We start from the raw sequence: 21,185 nt of genomic DNA, 5'->3' as shown, positions 1-21,185 counted from the left end.
CCCCCGGCTCCTCCCTCACCGCGCTCGGGTTGTGCGGCTCCTGGAAGTGTGAGCTGCCACCACCGCTGCCCCTCCTGGAGCAGGCTCAGGGCCCCGCACCCTGGCAGCGGCTTGCATGCCCGGGAGCCGCAGAGCCCATGCGTGGCAAGGGGGGAGCTGGGGGGCTCACGGGGGCCTCTGCCCGCATGCATCTGGCTGGGGCTGAGGATGAGGGGTTCATGGTGCAGGAGGGGGCTTAGGGCTGGAGCAGAGGATTAGGGTGCAGGGGAATGAGGGCTCTGGCTGGGGATGAGGGGTTGGGGCGTTGGAGAGGCTCAGGGATAGGGCGGAAGGGCAGGGTAAGGGCAGCCTGCCTTGCCATTAGTGCATGGGGGGCACTAGGACCCTGGGGCAGCAGACAGCAGTTGCTGCCGGGAGCAGGGCTCCACGTAGGAATGTGCTACTCCAGCAGCACAAGCAGGCACGGGAGAGGCGCGCGCTGCTTTCTTTCGGGCAGGGACGTGGGGGAGATCGCGGGGGTCGCGTGGGGGGGCGGCAGGTGCAGGCTGGGACCCGCTCCAGGCAGGGACGCGGCGCGGCGGGGCGGGAGACCCGCGGGGGCTGGAGTTCCGCTCCAGGCAGGGCCGGGGAAGAGACCCAGCTCCAAATATTGCTGGAGCTGGGCCCCCGGCCCTGAATATTGCTGGAGCTTGGACACCACAAAAGAATATAACCCGCCGCCTATGTCCAGGTGTCTTAATTATCCTGCCTGTCTTAATTGGTTCTAGCAGGTTCCTGATTACTCTAGTGCAGCCCCTGCTCTGGTCACTCAGGGAACAGAAAACTACTCATCCAGCGACCAGTATATTTGCCCTCTACCAGATTCCTGTACCCCACTGGTCTGGGTCTGTCACAGTATTTTGTTTAACTTTTAGACAAATGAGATATAGAAATTGGTAAGTGTCATTATCCTTCTTCTGACAAGAATTTTTTTGTACCAAATTGGATCCTCATGTGGGAACTTGTTTAATTGTTTAGAGTTATTTGCTTTTAAATTTAACTTTTAGAATTCTGTTGCAATATTTAACCTGTTTTTGTTTGTTTGTGTGCTTTTTAATATTATTATTTTTTTAGTTGGGGGTTTAGTGTATCTTCATAAAATGAGGGGAAACACTAAATTGGACAGATTTCACACTAAAATTTAATTTGAAAAACAGATAAGCAATAGAATTACAGACTAAAAACCCAAAGGGACCCCTGGATCCTCTTGTCTGACGTCCTAAGAGAAGGTTGATTTCTCTCAGCTTTCGCTGTCGTATGCATGAAAAACTAGAAATAAAGTGTAAGAAAATGGAAACCGCTAACAAAAATATATCTTTATTTCTCTTTAATTTTTAGGAAAACAAGATAAAGAAATAAGTAAGTGTCATTATTCTTCATCTGACAAGAAACATTTAGTAGCAATTTGGGTCCTAATGTGGGAGTTTGTTTAACTGTGGCACAGTTGTTTTCTTTGTAATTTAACTTTTAAAATTGTTGCAATAGGAAATCTTTTTTCATTTGTTTGCTAGCATGCTTTTCTCTTATTTTTATTATCAACTTTTCGGAGAGTGTATAGGGGTTTGTTTTGTAATGTAACTTTATAAAATGTGGGGAAAGACTAAACTGGATGAATTTCCCACCAAAAGCTAATTTGAAAAACTGATAAGTAATAGAGTCCTAGAGTAACAGAGTTTAAGATCAGAGGGGACCACAGGATCCTCTAATCCAGTGGTTTTCAAATTGCGGGCCGTTGGAAGTCCAGTTGGCGGTGCCGCCCGGTTAAGGCAGGCTACTTCTTACCTGTTCCAACACCGCGCTGCACCCTGGAAGCAGCCAGTATCGGGTCCGGCTCCTGGGCAGGGGGGCCACGGGGCTCCGCGCGCTGCCTCCACCCCAAGCACCCGCTCCATACGGGGGGGAGCCATATGGGGGAGGAGCGTTGCCTTTGGGCGAGAGCTGCGTGGAGCCGCTTGCACACCTCAGCCTAGGAGCCAGACTTGCTGCTGGCTGCATCTAGCAGGCAGCATGATCCGCCATGCCAGGACAGGCAGGAAGCCTGCTTTAGCACCCTCGCTGCGCCACTGACCAGGAGCCGCCAAAGGTCAGCCCACGCCCCAATCCCCTACCCCAGCCCTGAGCCCCCCCAAACCCAGAGCCCCTTCCTGCACCCCAAACCTCTCATCCCCAGCCCCACCCCAGAGCCTGCACCCCCAGTCCAGAACCCTGACCCCCTGTCACACCCCAACCCCCTGCCCCAGTCCAGAGACTGCTCTCACAGCCCAACCCATCATCCCAAGCTCCGTTGGGTCGTGGGCATCAACAATTTTCTTCAACTGGGTCACCAGAAAGAAAGTTTGAAAACCACTGCTCTAGTCCAGTGGTCCCCAAACAGTGGGGCGGGCCCCCTAGCGGTATGTGGAGGAATGTTCGGTTGGGTGCACAGCATGGCCCTGGCCAGCCCCTACGGGGGGAAGGGACGGAGTGTCACCCAGCCCCGCTCTGCTCCTATCCAAGCTCCGGCCCCAGCAGCAGCTCCACTCCATCCTCTGCTCTGCCCCAAGCCCAGCTCTGCCCTCATTTCCTCTCTGCCCCCAGGCCAGCTCCACCTCTATTCCAAGCTCTTCCCTTATCCCCAGTTCTTTTCCCAGCTCCGCTTGCAGCCCAAGCTCCTCTGCTGAGCCAACTGTGCAGTAATGGGGGGGGGGGGGTGTCACACACGGATTCCATTACTGGTAATGGGGGGGAGGGAGCAACAGGAAAAGTTTTGGCAGCACTGGTCTAGTCTGACCTTATTAGGCGATTGAATAAAAATAAGCTCTCCGTCTTAACTGTTGTAGTGATAATAAAGAGAAATAAAACATAAGAAAAGGGAAACTCAGAACAAACAATATGTGTATTTCTGTTTAATTTTTAGGCAAACTACATACAGAAATTGGTAAGTGTCATTATCCTTCTTCTGACAGGAAATATTTTGTACCTAATGGGATCCTCATGTGGGAGCTGGTTTAATTGTTGTGGAGTTGTTCGCTTTTAAATTTAACTTTTACAATTTTGTTGCAATATGAAACCTCTTTTTGTTTGTTTTCTTGCTTTTTATTATTATTCTTTTTTGGAAGGGTTAGTGTAATTCTGTAAAATGTGGGGAAGTGCTAAACTGGAGAGATTTCACACCAAAAGCTAATTTGAAAAACTGATAAGCAATAGAGTCATGAAGTCACACAGTTTAAGATCAAAAGTACCACTTGGTCCTCTCATCTGACGTCCTGCAGAGGAGGTTTATTTCTCTCAGCCTTCACTGTCATATAGGTGATAAAGACAAATAAAACATAAGAAAAGGGAAACACCTAACAAACTATATATTTATTTCTCTTTTATTTTTAGACAAATGAGATAAAGAAATAAGTAAGTGTCATTATTCTTCCTCTGACAACAAACATTTAGTAGCAATTTGGGTCCTAATGTGGGAGTTTGTTTAATTGTGGCAGAGTGGTTTTCTTTGTAATTTAACTTTTAAAATTGTTGCAATAGGAAATCTTTATTCATTTGTTTGCTAGCATGCCCAAGATTTGGTGGTGATGGGGGACTTCAACTATCCGGATATATGTTGGGAAAATAACACAGCAGGGCACAGACTATCCAACAAATTCTTGGACTGCATTGCAGACAACTTTTTATTTCAGAAGGTTGAAAAAGCTACTGGGGGGGAAGCTGTTCTAGACTTGATTTTAACAAATAGGGAGGAACTCGTTGAGAATTTGAAAGTAGAAGGCAGCTTGGGTGAAAGTGATCATGAAATCATAGAGTCTGCAATTCTAAGGAAGGGTAGAAGGGAGAACAGCAAAATAGAGACAATGGATTTCAGGAAGGCGGATTTTGGTAAGCTCAGAGAGCTGATAGGTAAGGTCCCATGGGAATCAAGACTGAGGGGAAAAACAACTGAGGAGAGTTGGCAGTTTTTCAAAGGGACACTATTAAGGGCCCAAAAGCAAGCTATTCCGCTGGTTAGGAAAGATAGAAAATGTGGCCATTGACCACCTTGGCTTAACCACGAGATCTTGCATGATCTAAAAAATAAAAAGGAGTCATATAAAAAATGGAAACTAGGACAGATTACAAAGGATGAATATAGGCAAACAACACAGGAATGCAGGGGCAAGATTAGAAAGGCAAAGGCACAAAATGAGCTCAAACTAGCTACGGGAATAAAGGGAAACAAGAAGACTTTTTATCAATACATTAGAAGCAAGAGGAAGACCAAAGACAGGGTAGGCCCACTGCTTAGTGAAGAGGGAGAAACAGTAACAGGAAACTTGGAAATGGCAGAGATGCTTAATGACTTCTTTGTTTCAGTCTTCACCGAGAAGTCTGAAGGAATGCCTAACATAGTGAATGCTAATGGGAAGGGGGTAGGTTTAGCAGATAAAATAAAAAAAGAACAAGTTAAAAATCACTTAGAAAAGTTAGATGCCTGCAAGTCACCAGGGCCTGATGAAATGCATCCTAGAATACTCAAGGAGCTAATAGAGGAGGTATCTGAGCCTCTAGCTATTATCTTTGGAAAATCATGGGAGACGGGAGAGATTCCAGAAGACTGGAAAAGGGCAAATATAGTGCCCATCTATAAAAAGGGAAATAAAAACAACCCAGGAAACTACAGACCAGTTAGTTTAACTTCTGTGCCAGGGAAGATAATGGAGCAAGTAATTAAGGAAATCATCTGCAAACACTTGGAAGGTGGTAAGGTGATAGGGAACAGCCAGCATGGATTTGTAAAGACCAAATCATGTCAAACCAATCTGATAGCTTTCTTCGATAGGATAACGAGTCTTGTGGATAAGGGAGAAGCTGTGGATGTGGTATACCTAGACTTTAGTAAGGCATTTGATACGGTCTCGCATGATATTCTTATCGACAAACTAGGCAAATACAATTTAGATGGGGCTACTATAAGGTGGGTGCATAACTGGCTGGATAACCGTACTCAGAGAGTTGTTATTAATGGTTCCCAATCCTGCTGGAAAGGCAACTGCTTTGGAGGACAGGGTCATAATTCAAAATGATCTGGACAAATTGGAGAAATGGTCTGAGTTAAACAGGATGAAGTTTAACAAAGACAAATGCAAAGTGCTCCACTTAGGAAGAAAAAAATCAGTTTCACACATACAGAATGGGAAGAGACTGTCTAGGAAGGAGTACGGCAGAAAGGGATCTAGGGGTTATAGTGGACCACAAGCTAAATATGAGTCAACAGTGTGATGCTGTTGCAAAAAAAGCAAACATGATTCTGGGATGTATTAACAGGTGTGTTGTGAGCAAGCCACGAGAAGTCATTCTTCCGCTCTACTCTGCTCTGGTTAGGCCTCAGCTGGAGTATTGTGTCCAGTTCTGGGCACCGCATTTCAAGAAAGATGTGGAGAAATTGGAAAGGGTCCAGAGAAGAGCAACAAGAATGATTAAAGGTCTTGAGAACATGACCTATGAAGGAAGGCTGAAAGAATTGGGTTTGTTTAGTTTGGAAAAGAGAAGACTGAGAGGGGACATGATAGCAGTTTTCAGGTATCTAAAAGGGTGTCATAAGGAGGAGGGAGAAAACTTGTTCACCTTAGCCTCTGAGGATAGAACAAGAAGCAATGGGCTTAAACTGCAGCAAGGGAGGTCTAGGTTGGACATTAGGAAAAAGTTCCTAACTGTCAGGGTGGTTAAACACTGGAATAAATTGCCTAGGGAGGTTGTGGAATCTCCATCTCTGGAGATATTTAAGAGTAGGTTAGATAAATGTCTATCAGGGATGGTCTAGACAGTATTTGGTCCTGCCATGCGGGCAGGGGACTGGACTCTATGACCTCTCGAGGTCCCTTCCAGTCCTAGAATCTATGAATCTATGCCTTTTTCTTATTTTTATTATCATCTTTTGGGAGAGTTTGTAGGGATTTGTTTTGTAATGTAACTTTATAAAATGTAGGGAAAGACTAAACTGGATGAATTTCCCTTCATTTCTCTTTAATTTTTAGGCAAACAAGATAACAAAATAAGTAAGTGTCATTATCTTTCCTCTGAAAAGAAAATTTTTGTACCAATTTGGAGTATCATGTGGCCATTTGTTTAATTGTGGTGGAGTTTGCTTTTAAATTTAATTTTTAAAATTGTTGCACTAGGAAACCTTTTTTTGTTTGTTTGCTTTTTATTATTATTGTCATTCTTTTTTTTGGGGGGGGGGTTGTTTTTTAATGTAACTTTATAAAATGTGGGGAAAGGCTAAGCGGGATGAATTTCCCACCAAAAGCTAATTTGAAAAATTGATAAGCAATACAGTAGTAAAGTAGGTAGTGGCCAAGAAAATATGGCCCAGGAGAAATTGTGGGAAGGCACAGGAGGACTATCAGCTCCTGAGATGGTTAATCTCCATACACATTGCAAAGTGGGCAGGTAACCAACCTGAATTAAAGTGGTACCTGGACTATACCCTATACCCAAAGTCTTGACAGCTAGCCTGGGCATAAAGCACCAACAAACTTGAGTCAGAGTTTTTGTACTTGCGCAATAAACATATTGGGGCAACAGCCAGGTAAGATCCTGGGCAAATTCCGCAGTGAAGATCCACCTTGGGAGAGAGACACACATGCAACCCAGTGGAGGTTCTGATGAACTTATAGCTTTCTTTTCCCCTCGGTGTATTAGTTTGTACAATATTGAACCATGCAATACTTGTTCAGAGCAGCTCTCATCTCTAATTATGGGGTTGTTTAGCATGGAGACCCCCATGTGGCCTCTTTTTCCTTGAATGTGGGAGTGGTTGTGATAGTTCAGGGCAGACCTCCCCAACACCCTGCATTTCACGGCGCATCACAAGGTGAGGCGGGGTTTGTGCCTATGTCCTATCTAACCATAATGAATCTACATCCTATTGCATCTACTCTTCCTGCCCCTCCACCGCCCGCATGTGCACTGCACCCTGCAGAGATCTGTGACAGCGGTTCCCACTCATTGTACAGATCCAGTGGGACATGCACCTCCAGAGCCACTACTCCAGGGGGAGTTTGTTTTATCTCCCTGCACTGATGGCCGATCTCCAATTTCTCTCTGTTTCTTCCTTCATCTTTTCCCTTCTGAAGAAAGCCAGGAGCTCTGCAATGACCCCACGCTGATGGGGTGAGCAGGGACTGTGTCTGTGTGTGACTCTTGCTCCAGTCTCCAGCAGAGGAACAGAGCCTTGATCACAGACAGGGGCTCTTCTGGCTCCATTATACACATCTGGGGAGCTCCGGTGATCAGAGCTGTGAGCTTGTCTATTTTCTCCTGTCTCCGTCCACCATGATCCCAGCATTCTCCTGTCTCTGGTAAACAGAACGTCACTTTAGCCTCCCCATCACTAGCATGACCCACTCCTTCTTTCCACCAGCCACCTATTCTACACCTCCCCCTCCCCCCCAGTGGCGGATTTGCCACTGGGCGAACGGGGCCTGTGCCCAGGGGCCCTGGCTAATTGGGGGCCCATGAAAAATGGGTGCGTCCATGCCCCGACTCTCTCTGCCTGCCCGGCGCTCCTGCCAGAGAGTGGGGTCAGGGCTCAGGAGCTTGCCCCACTCCACCCGCCTGGCACTCCAGCCAGGGAATGGGATTGTGGTGTAAGGGCTTGCCCCACTCTCTGGCTGGAGCGCCAGGTGGGTGGTGCGCGGCTAGCCCACATGCCCTTTCCCCAGCAGAAGCGCAAGTGGGTGAGGGAACTGCAGGCACAAGGGGTGGGGAGGGAGTCCCCATTTGCTCTGGCCCAGGGCCCCACAAAACCCTAATCCACCCCTGCTCCCCCCACACTTATAGCTTCTGCCTCATTCCACCATGAACCCCCTTCCCTTGTGTTAACCCCTCCCTCCCTTCCCCATGCTAATGTACTTGTAGCGCCCCTCTCCACCTGGTTACCTCCTTTAATGCCAATCCACTTACAGGTTTTGATGGACAGGTCTGGGTTCTTTTGGATCCCGCCACCCACTCAGCAGGGTGTATCTTCTTTCTTTTTTTTTCTATGAAATTATTTGGCGGTGCCTCCACCCCTCTTGCTACTCTCTACAAGGAGGGATAACGTAGCTTCCCCTTTTGCTTGTAACCCTTCTGCCCATCTGAGTTTGCAGCAACAAGGGCCGGGTTCAGTATCTAGGGGTTCCGTTTCAATAACACAATGCAAAACTGACTCGCGCCCCCACCCAGTGACCTGGAACAATTACATACCACCCCCCGGGCGCCTCTAAGAAGCAATACTTCCCCTCTCGCAAGCACAGAGTCTGAGTGTAGCAAAATCCTTTTAATAAAGGAGGGAAACAATGCGGCATTATGTTGGGGAAACACCACAAACAGGATTCATAACAAACCATGAGCAAAATACCCACCCCCAAGTAAGTTTGGCAGTGTCCTTTCCCCTCAGGGTCTTAAGTCCAGCAACCCAAAAAAATCATCCAAAGTCCCAAAAGTCCAACACCCCAAAAGTCTCTTGAGTCCAGCAACCCAAAAATCGCCCAGAAGTCCAACAACCCGAATGTCTCTGTTCCTGGTCAGTGCAGCCCCAGAGTTCAAAAGTTTATCTGCAGAGTTTTACCTCCCAACCGGGGGGGGGGGAGGGGGAACCTTATGTGGTCCAAGGCCGACTGTCCCACCTCTCCATGGGGTTCTGCTGCAGCCTTCACTGTGAGCCACTCCACCAGTCACTCCACTCCGCCAGCCGTCCCGCAAGCTGCTTCAGTCATCCTGTAAACTGCTCTGCTCTGCCAGCTGCTCAGCAACATATCTTCAGGCCCCCCCACAGCACTCAGTGATTTCAGCTCTCAGCAATTTTAGCACTATAGTGAGTTCAGCTTGTAGTGGGGAAGCCTCAGTGCTGGTGCACCATTGGCCCAAAGTGAATTCAGCTCAGCAGTCTGTTACTAGACTCCTAATAGAATTAAAATCAGCTCTGATATTCTACAGTGGAGAAAGAAGGCAATGCAATAGGTATTTCAAGTCCAGCAAGAGAGCATACTATCAGGTACAACTACATGTCTCTGGTCTCTCTCAATTCACTGGGTTTTGGAACCCATGTCCCTTGTCTAGCGAGTACTACTTAGTTGATGGCAAGTCCCTCTGTCATAAAACAGTTTCATTGGCCTTAATTCACATAATCAGGGTAACAACACTTTATTCCTCCTGCCCCAATAACAGAGAAACTGGGGATCCTACAGCAGCCAAAGTGACCATTTTGGGCTGCTGTGGGCTCATGCTAGGCGAGGTGGGTGTGCCTATGCAAACAAGATCAGCCCCTGAAGTTCTTTTCCACAACTCGCCACAATTCACCACCAGATGTCAGGGTAGAGCTCATCCTGACTCTGCTTATACGTGCATCTGACTCTGAACCACACAATTTTTCAAACTTCCCATTCACTGGGTATATACTTTTGCGCTGTGACTGCTGCTGAGCAGTGAAATTCTGGGACAGTTCAATCCTGGTACCATGTGGCCTGTTCATGTCTGAGCTGTGACATTTCAGAGCAAGCAGGGTGCAGTGGGGAGGCCGCATAGCAAAGTCTTGCACAGGGGAAGACAGGACACAGTGAGATTTAAGGTGGGAGGGGGAGGGGAGCTCTGTCAATGTTCACTGAGTTGTACCATCTGCTGGGGCTCCCAGAGACTCTTATCCCCTTCCTGGGGAGAGGTGGAGGCAGAAGGGGAAAGATTCAGAGACACAGGCCTGGCCCAGCCAATACTTTCACCCTGTCACTGACCCGTCTCTGCCAGGGGAGTGACTCTCCCCAGCACTGTGCTGAGATCTCTGATCTGATAGGTACATCCTTGAGGAAGGAGATTCCCTGAGTCACTCTCCAGCTGGGGCAGATTCTGTCACTGACACCATCAAACCCTCCAGCAGGGCCGAGTTCTGCCCCTAACGCTCGGATTCTATCTCCCCCCAGTGAATGTGACTCTGGATCCTGACACGGCTCATCCCCGACTTGCCATGTCTGAGGATCGGAAAAGTGTGAGATGGGGAGACACATGGCAGGATCTGCCCGACAACCCTGAGAGATTTGACTTGGATACCTGTGTGCTGGGCTGTGAGGGATTCACCTCGGGGAAACATTGCTGGGAGGTGGTGGTGGGGGTTGGGCGATTCTGGGCTGTGGGGGTGGCCAGAGAGTCTGTGAGGAGGAAGGGAGGGATCAGCCTCAGCCCTGATGAGGGGATCTGGGCTGTGGAGCGGTGGAGGGATCAGTTCCAGGCTCTCACCTCCCCTGAGATCCCCCTGCCCCTGAGCCAGATCCCCAGCAGGATCCGGGTTTGTCTGGACTGTGACCGGGGGCAGGTGACATTTATCGATGCTGGTGATGAGGCCCCGATCTTCACTTTCCCGCCAGGCTCCATCCCTAGGGAGAGAATCCGACCCTGGCTCTGGGTGGGGTGGGGATCCCGGATCAGACTGTGTCCCTGAGACTGGGGACCCTGAAATTAGCATCTCTAGCCTCACATTCCCCAGTCTCTATGACTCTGTAGGACTCCCATCTACCCAGCCTCTGGCTCCTCATCTCTATGACCCCTGGAAGCTCCTCCCCCTCTCTGCAGCCCCAGGGATGAGGGGGCAGGGGCGGGGGGGGTGAAGAACCCTGGGGCTGCAGGAGGGGCAGAGAGGCCCTGAGGAAAGACGTAGGGGCTGGGCAGAGGGCAGAACTAACAGCCGGGCTGGGGACAGGCAGATGTGGGGGTGGCAGGAACACAGAATGAATCAATCAGTGTTTGGGGGGTTGGGGAGAAGCTGTAATCTCTGCAGCAGCAGGGAGCGTTTTGTACAGATTGGTGGGATTAGATCTCATTGGGGCTCCCAGCTAGAGCTCCTGCCACAGGGGCCCAATCACCTTCCTCTGTAACTACGGGAGAGCCGGTAACACTGTAATTGTCACACACATGCGGGATGGGCAGCGAGAGTTCAAAAATCAGAAGATAAAGCAGGATACCTTATATATTGTTTTGAGCCCTCATGTTTTGGGGGGTCAAGTTCATGATTTTTGGTTCTGACTCATGATTTCTAAGTTCAAGTCATGGGTTGGGAGGGGTGGGGTGGGGTGGGGGCGGGCAGGGTTGAACCAGAAGGAACAGAGAAAAAACAAGGAAAAATTAAAGTAAAAGAAAACAAACAGAGTCCTGGAGAAAGGGTGAAAATTAAATATAAACACAATGAAAGGTAAACACTCTGAAGAGGGGAAAGAGCCAGAGGCAGTGAGAGGGGAAAGGATAAACTCCGGAGAAAGAATGGAGAACATAAGGGGAATGATCTGTGACAGGGATCAGAGGAGAGTGAAAGACACAGAGAAATAAACAGGGATGGGAAATGAGTGCTAGAAAAATGGTGAGTACAAATGACCAGTGTGACAGAGAAGGGGGGAAAAAAGGGACAGAGAATTATAAAACATCACTGAAGGTGCGACTGTCACTCATTAATTTCATATGTTACTTCCTTGACTTTGTTGCCATTTTAGTTTCATTAAAAATAACTGTTCCCAAAACCTGTGGGTCTGTTTTCCATTGTTGGGGTATTAAAGCTGCTTCTCAGCTCCTTTGCACTCTGACGGGTCTTTACAGTAAATAAAGCATGATTTGTTCCTTTTGAATTTTCCAGCTGCAGTTGTTAGGGGCGGAGTCATAGGATTTGCTTCCCTACTTGGTTGTGTCCCCCCAGCACCAACAGGGAATACACCGGCATGTCCCTCTGATGAGAGCTGGGGTTTTACTGTGACATGTTGCTATCCAGCCTGTGCTCTGTCCCTTGTGCTGTCTATAGCCATGTCAATCAGGAAATTCCTCAGCTGGGCTCTGTGGAGAGGGGGCTGAACACACGGTGCTGACTCTCTTCTTTGTTTCCAGAGGCAGGGCCATCCTTACCCATACGCAAAGTACACAGCTGCGTAGGGCACCAGGAAATTTGGGGCACCAAATTTCCTGGTGCCCTGCGCAGCTGCGTGCTGCTCCAGCCCCTGCCCCGCCTCTTCCCCATGGCCCCCGCTCCTGCTCCATCCCAGCCCCGCTCCCACTCCCCTGAGGACTGCAGCAGGGCCGGGCCTGCACTTACCGGCAGCAGGAAGTGCAGCGACCTGGCCCCAGCCACGCCACTGGTAAGTGGTTCCTCCCTACCCCCCAAACCAGCCCCACCCCTCCCCTGTGGAGGCCTGGGCCCCACACACACCCCCTGCAGGGGGGCTGCATAGGGCCTCAGAATAGCTAGGGACAGCCCTGTCCAGAGGTGTTGAATTTATTCAAAGGTGGCTAAAGAGATATGAACTACGCTGTTCACATTTCTTCTGCCCGTCAGCAATTGCTGTGGTGTCCACAGGGGGTTTCATGGGAAGCGACCTGCTCCGAGAGACGGTCTCTGCGGATTTGTCTACACTAGGGTGCAGGTTTCTCTCTCTCATTGTACAATCTGTGTGTAGACAAGGCAAGTGGTGGTTTCACCTCAGTGTAACTGGTCAAGAAGAATTCTGTGGGTTGGAGGCTGTTTGGGAAGGTTAACGATCACCTTGAGTAGCTACACTGAGGTGAAAGCATCACTTGCCTCATCTCCACTGGGACTGTATAATGAGATCACTGCCTTGTGTTTGCTATTGCATTGAAAAAAAAAAACCACCCCTTCAACTGGGGTGGCCATGAGCTAAAAGATGGGATCTAAAGGGAGAAAAAGGAGACACCCCACCTTCGGCCAGGTCTGTGTCTTTGCTTTCTGTGAGCTTCTAATGGAAATGACTGGGGGTGGGATCCATGAAGGGACTTAGGTGTTACAATGCTGAGCATCACCCGCACCTCATTCTTAGGTGCCTAGAACATCACAAGAAGAACACTGCAACCCACACGGCCTGACTTAGGCGCCTAGTCTCCCGGCACGATGAATGGAGACAGGCAGGTGCCTTACAATGCCATCCACAAGAGCCAGCACGCTAGGTGGGGAGCCATTTAAACTACCCAATGGGAAATGCTCACAACAGAGGTGTGTCCTAAACCGTGCTCCTCTGCCAAAGAGAAGCGCCTGAGGCTGTGTCCACATGACAGCTGAAGTCGGCAGAATTCATGTTGCTCAGGGGAGTGAATAGACCAACCCCCTGACTGACATAAGTTACATGGACATAAGCGCCGTTGTGCACAGCACTATGTCAGCGGGAGAGCGTCTCCCATTAACAGAACTTCTGCTGCTCACGGAGGTGGTTTTATGATGCCGACGGGAGAGCTCTCCGCTCCGTAATATGAAAGAGTTCACTTAACTATGTATTTATTCCTTTTTTATTTAATGTGTCCTCTTTAATATCTGACTTTAATGATTTAATGTTAATCAGTGTTATAGTCACTATGAGGAAGTTTTTTTCCCCTCCTCCTTCCTGTTATCTAGATCAAGTTACAATGAAGATGAAGATTCTCTCATTCTGCCACAGCTCCAGAGTCTGCTCCCCTCTCCCTGGTTTTATTGTTTTCTTCTTTACTTTTTATGTTCACAAGATGGAATCAGGTAGGAATCTGCCCTGTGTCTGCTGTTTCTTAGGCCTGGTCTACACTATGACTTTAATTCGGATTTAGCAGCGTTAAATCGAATTAACCCTGCACCCGTCCACACAACGGAGCCATTTATTTCGAAATAAAGGGCTCTTAAAATCGATTTCTGTATTCCACCCCGACGAGCGGAGTAGCGCCAAAATCGATTTTGTCATTTCGAATTAGGGTTAGTGTGGCCGCAATTCGATGGTATTGGCCTCCGGGAGCTGTCCCAGAGTGCACCATTGTGACTGCTCTGGACAGCAATCTGAACTCGCATGCACTGGCCAGGTAGACAGGAAAAGCCCCAGGAAAATTTGAATTTCATTTCCTGTTTGCCCAGCGTGGAGAGCACAGGTGACCACAGATAGCTCAGCTCATCAGCACAGGTAACCATGCAGGCTGATAATCGAAAAAGAGCACCAGCATGGACCGTACGGGAGGTACTGGATCTGATCGCTATATGGGGAGAGGATTCAGTGCTAGCAGAACTTCGTTCGAAAAGACAAAATGCCAAAACTTTTGAAAAAATCTCCAAGGGCATGATGGAGAGAGGCCACAATAGGGACTCAGATCAGTGCCGCGTGAAAGTCAAGGAGCTCAGACAAGCCTATCAAAAAACAAAGGAGGCAAACGGTCGCTCCGGGTCAGAGCCGCGGACATGCTGCTTCTACGCCGAGCTGCATGCAATTCTAGGGGGGGCCGCCACTACTACCCCACCTGTGACCGTGGATTCCGGGTCGGGGATAGTCTCATCAGCTACACCTGAGGATTCTGCGGATGGGGAAGAGGAGGAGGAGGAGGACGAGCTTGCAGAGAGCACCCAGCACTCCGTTCTCCCCAACAGCCAGGATCTTTTTCTCAGCCTGACTGAAGTACCCTCCCAAGCCTCCCAAGCCAGTAGCCAAGACCCTGACCCCATGGAAGGGACCTCAGGTGAGTTTACCTTTTAAAATATAAAACATGGTTTAAAAGCAAGTGTTTTTTAATGAGGATTTATTTAGGCCCCTGAAGTGTCTTAACAACATGCTTGACATAAAGTCAATGTAACTACTCCCAGTGTGTAAACTTAACCACACAGCAAGATCAGCATCTTCATTATTCAATTTTGGCTCTGATTGTGTTGCTGCTGCATTATTTTATTTGCTCTTGAGACAGTGCCTAGGTCTGTTTCTTCACATATGTATTTTTAAAAGGTTGTCAAGGATGCCCAAAGCATTGACTGGACACTTATTGAAGAGTTTAGTTAATAATAATAATAATAATAATAATTAATATGTAAATAAATTAGTGGGTTTCAGATGTAAAAAAGATCAGAGCCCACATGTGCACAAAAATAATAACAACCAGACTATTTTGATGTCATGTGAGATATATTTATGTAAAGTGTTGGGAAGTTAAATGAATGTATTATGCTCTTCCCTCATTCACCTGCACGTCTACTAATGTTATATATATGCCATCATGTGCCAGCAATGCCCCTCTGCCATGTACATTGGCCAAACCGGACAGTCCCTACGTAAAAGAATAAATGGACACAAATCGGACATCAGGAATGGTAACATAGAAAAGCCAGTAGGTGAACACTTCAACCTCCCTGGACATTCTATATCAGATTTAAAAGTAACTATTCTTGAACAAAACTATTCTTGAACTTCAGAAACAGACTTCAAAGAGAAACAGCAGAACTAAAATTCATTTGCAAATTTAACACCATTAATTTGGGCTTGAATAGGGCCTGGGAGTGGCTGGCTCATTACAAAAGCAGCTTTGCCTCTCCTGGAATTGACACCTCCTCATCTATTATTGGGAAACCTGTTTTTGTTTGCTTGCTTGCTTTTTTTGAGTGTGTGTATGTTTGTTTTTTAATGTAACTTTATAGAATGTGGGGAAAGACTAAATTGGATACATTTCACACCAAAAGCTAACTTGAAAAATTGATAAGAAATAGAGTCATAGACTAGAGTTTAAGACCAGAAGACACCACCAGATCCTCTAGTCTGAAATATTCCTTCAGCCTTAACTATCATATTGATGATAAAGGGAATAAAACAAGATGAGGGTAACACATAACAAAAACTGATATTTATTTCTTTTTCTTTTATGGGAAATGTGATGCAGAAATTGGTAAGTCTCATTCATCTCCCTCTGAGGAGAAAACTTTTGTGCAACTTTGGATCTTTTGTGGGGGCTTCTCTTTAATTTTTGTGTAGTTGGTTCATTTTTAATTTAACTTTTTAAAAGAAATGGGGGCAGGACTGATCCTGAGGAGTTTCAAACCAAAATGTAATCTGAAGTGTTTTACTCAACAAAAACAATTTTTCTTTTTGTGATGATCTCTCCAGATTCTCCCAGTTGAATAGAAATAATCTCTGAGCCTTTACATCAATAATTTCAATCTAAAACCAAAGACAGGGAACTTGTAAAAGAAGCAGCAAGATACACCTAAGGCCTGGTCTACATTACGAGTTTGGGTCGAATTTAGCAGCATTAAATCGAATTAACCCTGCACCCATCCACACAATGAAGCCATTTACTTCGACATAAAGGGCTCTTAAAATCGATTTCTGTACTCCTCCCCGAGGAGAGGAGTAGCACCAAAATCGACATTGCCGGTTCGAATTAGGGTGAGTGTGGACGCAATTCGACAGTATTGGCTTCCGGGAGCTATCCCACAGTGCACCATTGTGATCGCTCTGAACAGCAATCTGAACTCAGATGCACTGACCAGGTAGACAGGAAAAGCCCCGCAAACTTTTGAATTTCATTTCTTGTTTGTCCAGCGTGGAAAGCACAGGTGACCACGCAGAGCTCATCAGCACAGGTAACCAGGCAGTCCGAGAATCGAAAAAGAGCACCAGCATGGACCATACGGGAGGTACTGGATCTGATTGCTGTATGGGGAGACGATTCCATGCTAGCAGAACTACATTCCAAAAGACGAAATGCCAAAACATTTGAAAAAATCTCCAAGGGCATGATGGAGAGAGGCCACAATAGGGACTCATATCAGTGTCGCGTGAAAGTTAAGGAGCTCAGACAAGCGTACAGAAAACCAAATAAGCAAATGGAAGGTCTGGGGCAGAGCCGCAGACATGCTACTTCTACGCTGAGCTGCATGCAATTCTAGGGGGGGCCGCCACCACTATCCCACCCCTGACCGTGGATTCCGAGGGGGATGTACTCTCAGCCATGCCTGAAGATTTTGCGGACAGGGAAGAGGAGGAAGAGGAGGAGGAGGAGGAGCTTGCGGAAAGCACAGAGCACTCCGTTCTCCCCAACAGCCAGGATCTTTTTCTCAGCCTGATTGAAGTACCCTCCCAAGGCGGTATCCCAGACCATGAAGCCATGGAAGGGACTTCTGGTGAGTGTACCTTTGTAAATATAAAACATGGTTTAAAAGCAAGCATTTTTTAATGATTAATTTGCCCTGAGGACTTGGGATGCATTCACGGCCAGTACAGCTACTGGAAAAGTCTGTTAACGTGTCTGGGGATGGAGCGGAAATCCTCCAGGGACATCTCCATGAAGCTCTCCTGGAGGTACTCCAAAAGCCTTTGCAGAAAGTTTCTGGGCAGGGCAGCCTTATTCCATCCTCCATGGTAGGACACTTTACCACGCCATGCTAGTAGCAAGTAATCTGGTATCATTGCATGACAAAGCCTGGCATCGTGTTGTGGAAGCAGAGAAAGAACTGACAGGAAGGGGATTGCAATGCATGACAGTTTGTTAGCAAGAGTCAGGCTAACTGTAACCCTAATAACGCGAGATTTGTAGAAGCGAGGAATGTGTGAGGCGAGTGGGAAAGAACTGTGTGAGAAGTTGTGACCTTGTGTAGATAATATGGACTGTAGACTAAGAGTCTACATTAGTGAGCAAAACAAGATATCAGAATGACCTATGTATAAACAAAATGCAGCTGTTGCTCATTATCGTCTGTAACAAAAGGTATAAATGCTTGCTGTAATTGTTTACCTGTTGAGAGACCTGTTTAGCTCTCTCCCTCTATGCAATTGATAGAGAGAAAATAAAGCATCTGACTTGCTGTACCCAAACAAAAAGTGAGAACTGTGTTTTTCTCTGACAGTATGGTCCTGGTGTTTGCTGGCATTCAAGCAACATCCGTTCTTTATCTCGCTGTGTTATCCTCAGGAGAGTGATATCGTTCATGGTAACCTGGTTGAAATACAGGAATTTAATTAAGGGGACAGAGGTGGCCGTTCCTACTGGGCTGTTTGCCTGTGGCTGAAAAGAAATCCTTCCCTGTAGTTAGCCAAGCGGTGGGGCGGGGGGGGGGGGGGGCATTGGCACTGAGCTTTTCGCGTTTGGCTAGCAGGGATCTTCCCTGATACCAGGCACGCGGTGGGGGGAGGGATAAAGCGATCATCCCAGAGAATTGGATGGGGGGGGTTAGTTTGGTTTCTGCTGCTGCATGTTAACACGAAAACCGCAGCACTCAATGGGCTTTTCTTGGTATGGGAAAGGAGGGTGCTGCTTTTATGAAGGTTGCAGAAGCCGAAAGACAATGGCTTTCCATGGCCGCATGCAAGCCAAATTCTGTTGCCGGCCCTGCGTCTGTGATCTCTAACACCAAAGCCTCAGGCACTCAATATTAAGTTGCAAAATGCGACCCTGTACCGAAATCACATGTGCTATGTAATGTGAATAGTGTTGTTCACTGTGAAAGAGTATAAGCATTGTTCTGTAAAATGTATCTTTTTAAATACTTCTCTCCCTTTTTTCCCTCCCTCCCCGCAGCTGCAAATTTTTCAAGCCTCCCTCCTCCGTCCCGAAGGCTATCTCAGATGAGGCGGCAAAAAAAACGCACGCAAGACGAAATGTTCTCTGAGATCATGCAATCAACCCGCAATGAAAGAGCTCATCTGAATGAGTGGAAGGACATGGTATCAAAGTACAGGAAAGCTGCCAATGAATGTGAGGACAGGAGGAACCAACGTGAGGACAGGAGGGTCGAACGTGAGGAGAGGAGGGACGCTCGATATGAGAGGTAGCGGCAGGAAGATCAGAGGAGGCAGGATGCAATGCTGGGGCTGCTGCGTGATCAAATGGACATGCTCCGGCGTCTGGTGGAGCTTCAGGAACGGCAGCAGGATCACAGAGTGCCGCTGCAGCCCCTGTATAACCACCCTCCCCCCTCCCCAAGTTCCATAGCCCCCTCACCCAGACGTGTAAGAACACGGCGGGGAGAGGCTCCGTGCACCCTGCCACTCCACCCCAGTGGACAGCCCAAGTAAAAGGCTGTCATTATTTTGAACTTTTGAAGTGGCCTTTTCCTTCCCTCCTCCTCTCCTCCCAAACCTCACCCGGGCTACCTTGTCAGTTCTCTCCCTATATTTATAATCAATTAATAAAGAATACATGATTTTTAAATGATAGTGACTTTATTTCCTTTGAAAGCAAGCTGTGATCGAAGGGGGGCAGGTAGGTTGCTTACAGGGAATGAGTCAATCAAGGGGGCGGGTTTTCATCAAGGAGAAACAAACAGAACTCTCACACCGCAGCCTGGCCAGTCATGAAACTGGTTTTCAAAGCTTCTCTGATGCGCAGCGCTTCCTGGTGTGCTCTTCTAATCGCCCTGGTGTCTGGCTGTGTGTAATCAGCGGCCAGGCGATTTGCCTCAGCCTCCCACCCCGCCATAAACGTCTCACCCTTACTCTTACAGAGATTGTGGAGCACACAGCAAGCAGCAATAACAATGGGAATATTGGTTTGGCTGAGGTCTAAGCGAGTCAGTAACGTGTGCCAGCGACCCTTTAAACGTCCAAATGCACATTCTACCACCATTCTGCACTTGCTCAGTCTATAGTTGAACAGCTCCTGACTACTGTCCAGGCTGCCTGTGTATGGCTTCATGAGCCATGGCATTAAGGGGTAGGCTGGGTCCCCAAGGATAACTATAGGCATTTCAACATCCCCAACAGTTATTTTCTGGTCTGGGAAGTAAATCCTTTGCTGCAGCCGTTTAAACAGATTAGTGTTCCTGAAGACGCGAGCGTCATGAACCCTTCCCGGCCAGCCCACGTTGATGTTGGTGAAAGGTCCCTTGTGATCCACCAGTGCTTGCAGCACCATTGAAAAGTACCCCTTGCAGTTTATGTACTGCTGCCCTGGTGCTCTGGTGCCAAGATAGGGATATGGGTTCCATCTATCGCCCCACCACAGTTAGGGAATCCCATTGCAGCAAAGCCATCCACTATGACCTGCACATTTCCCAGAGTCACTACCTTTCGTAGCAGCACCTCAGTGATTGCTTTGGCTACTTGCATCACAGCAGCCCCCACAGTAGATTTGCCCACTCCAAATTGATGCCCGACTGACTGGTAGCTGTCTGGCGTTGCAAGCTTCCACAGGGTTATCACCACTCGCTTCTCAACTGTGAGGGCTGCTCTCATCTTGGTATTCTGGTGCTTCAGGGCAGGGGAAAGCAAGTCACAAAGTTCCATGAAAGTGCCCTTACGCATGCGAAAGTTTCGCAGCCACTGGGAATCATCCCAGACCTGCAACACTATGCGGTCCCACCAGTCTGTGCTTGTTTCCCGGGCCCAGAATCTGCATTCCACGGCTAGAACCTGAGCCGTTAACACCATGATCTCCAAAGCGCTGGGGCCTGCGGTTTGAGAGAATTCTGTGTCCACATCCTCATCACTCTCGTCACCGCGCTGCCGTCGCCGCCTCCTCCTCGCCTGGTTTTTCAGGTTCTGGTTCAGCATAAACTGCACAATAATCCACGAGGTGTTTACAATGTTCATGACTGCTGTCTTGAGCTGAGCGGGCTCCATGCTTGCCGTGGTATGGCGTCTGCACAGTTCACCGAAGAAAAAAGACGCAAAACCATTGTCTGCCGTTGCTTTCCCGGAGGGAGGGGGAGGATGTACCCAGAACCACCCGTGACAATGTTTTTTGCCCCATCAGACATTGGGATCTCAACCCAGAATTCCAATGGGTGGGGGAGACTGCGGGAACTATGGGATAGCTATGGGATAGCTACCCACAGTGCACGACTCCAGAAATCGACGCTAACCTCGGTACTATGGACGCACACTGCCGAATTAATGTGCTTAGTGTGGCCGCATGCACTCGACTTTATACAATCTGTTGCCAAAAATCGAATTCTGTAAAATCGGAGAAATCCCATAGTGTAGACATACCCTAAGGTACAGTGCACTCTGACACTGTGGGCATGTCTACAAACAAAAATAAAATCAAATAACTGCAGCAGCCTGTCTCAGAGCCCAGATCAACTGACTTGGGTTCACACGGGGCCGTGCTGCAGAGCTAAAAGGAGAAGTGTAGACCTTTGGGTTCCCGCTTGGGCTGGCCAGGTCTATACTGCTATTTTTAGCCCTGCAGTGTGACCCCACTGACACTCCTCCATGGGGTATTTATGCTGGGCAGATGTACCCCAAGGGTATGTCTACACTGCAACAAAAGGCCTGTGGCACAGCTGTGGCTGGCCTGAGCCAGCTGACTCGGGCTCACAGGGCTATAAAATCTCAGTGAAGACATTAGGGCTCAGGCTGGAGCCCAGGTTCTGGGAACCTCCCACCTTGTGTGGTCTCAGAGCTTGGCTCCAGCCTGAGCCCAAAGGTGTCTGCACTGCGATTTTATAGCCAGCC

General features: G+C 48.1%; 1 protein-coding gene across 1 annotated transcript in view; it reads left to right on the top strand.

Annotated features, from left to right (window-relative positions):
- LOC135887407 (E3 ubiquitin-protein ligase TRIM39-like) overlaps positions 1-19,293 on the top strand; it is a 32,482-nt gene extending 13,189 nt beyond the window's left edge. The window contains exons 3-6 of the mRNA XM_065415175.1: positions 9,954-10,437; positions 16,332-16,372; positions 16,679-16,876; positions 19,232-19,293. Of these exons, the coding sequence (XP_065271247.1) occupies positions 9,954-10,437; positions 16,332-16,372; positions 16,679-16,876; positions 19,232-19,293 (785 nt within the window). The remainder of the gene's footprint in view (positions 1-9,953; positions 10,438-16,331; positions 16,373-16,678; positions 16,877-19,231) is intronic.
- The last annotated feature ends 1,892 nt before the right edge of the window (positions 19,294-21,185 follow it).

This window comes from Emys orbicularis, chromosome 13, assembly GCF_028017835.1.
Source record: "Emys orbicularis isolate rEmyOrb1 chromosome 13, rEmyOrb1.hap1, whole genome shotgun sequence".
In the NCBI taxonomy this organism is placed as follows: Eukaryota; Metazoa; Chordata; order Testudines; family Emydidae; genus Emys; species Emys orbicularis.
The sequence above is the reverse complement of the archived record's forward strand: the minus strand, read 5'-3'. Positions and strand labels throughout refer to the sequence as shown.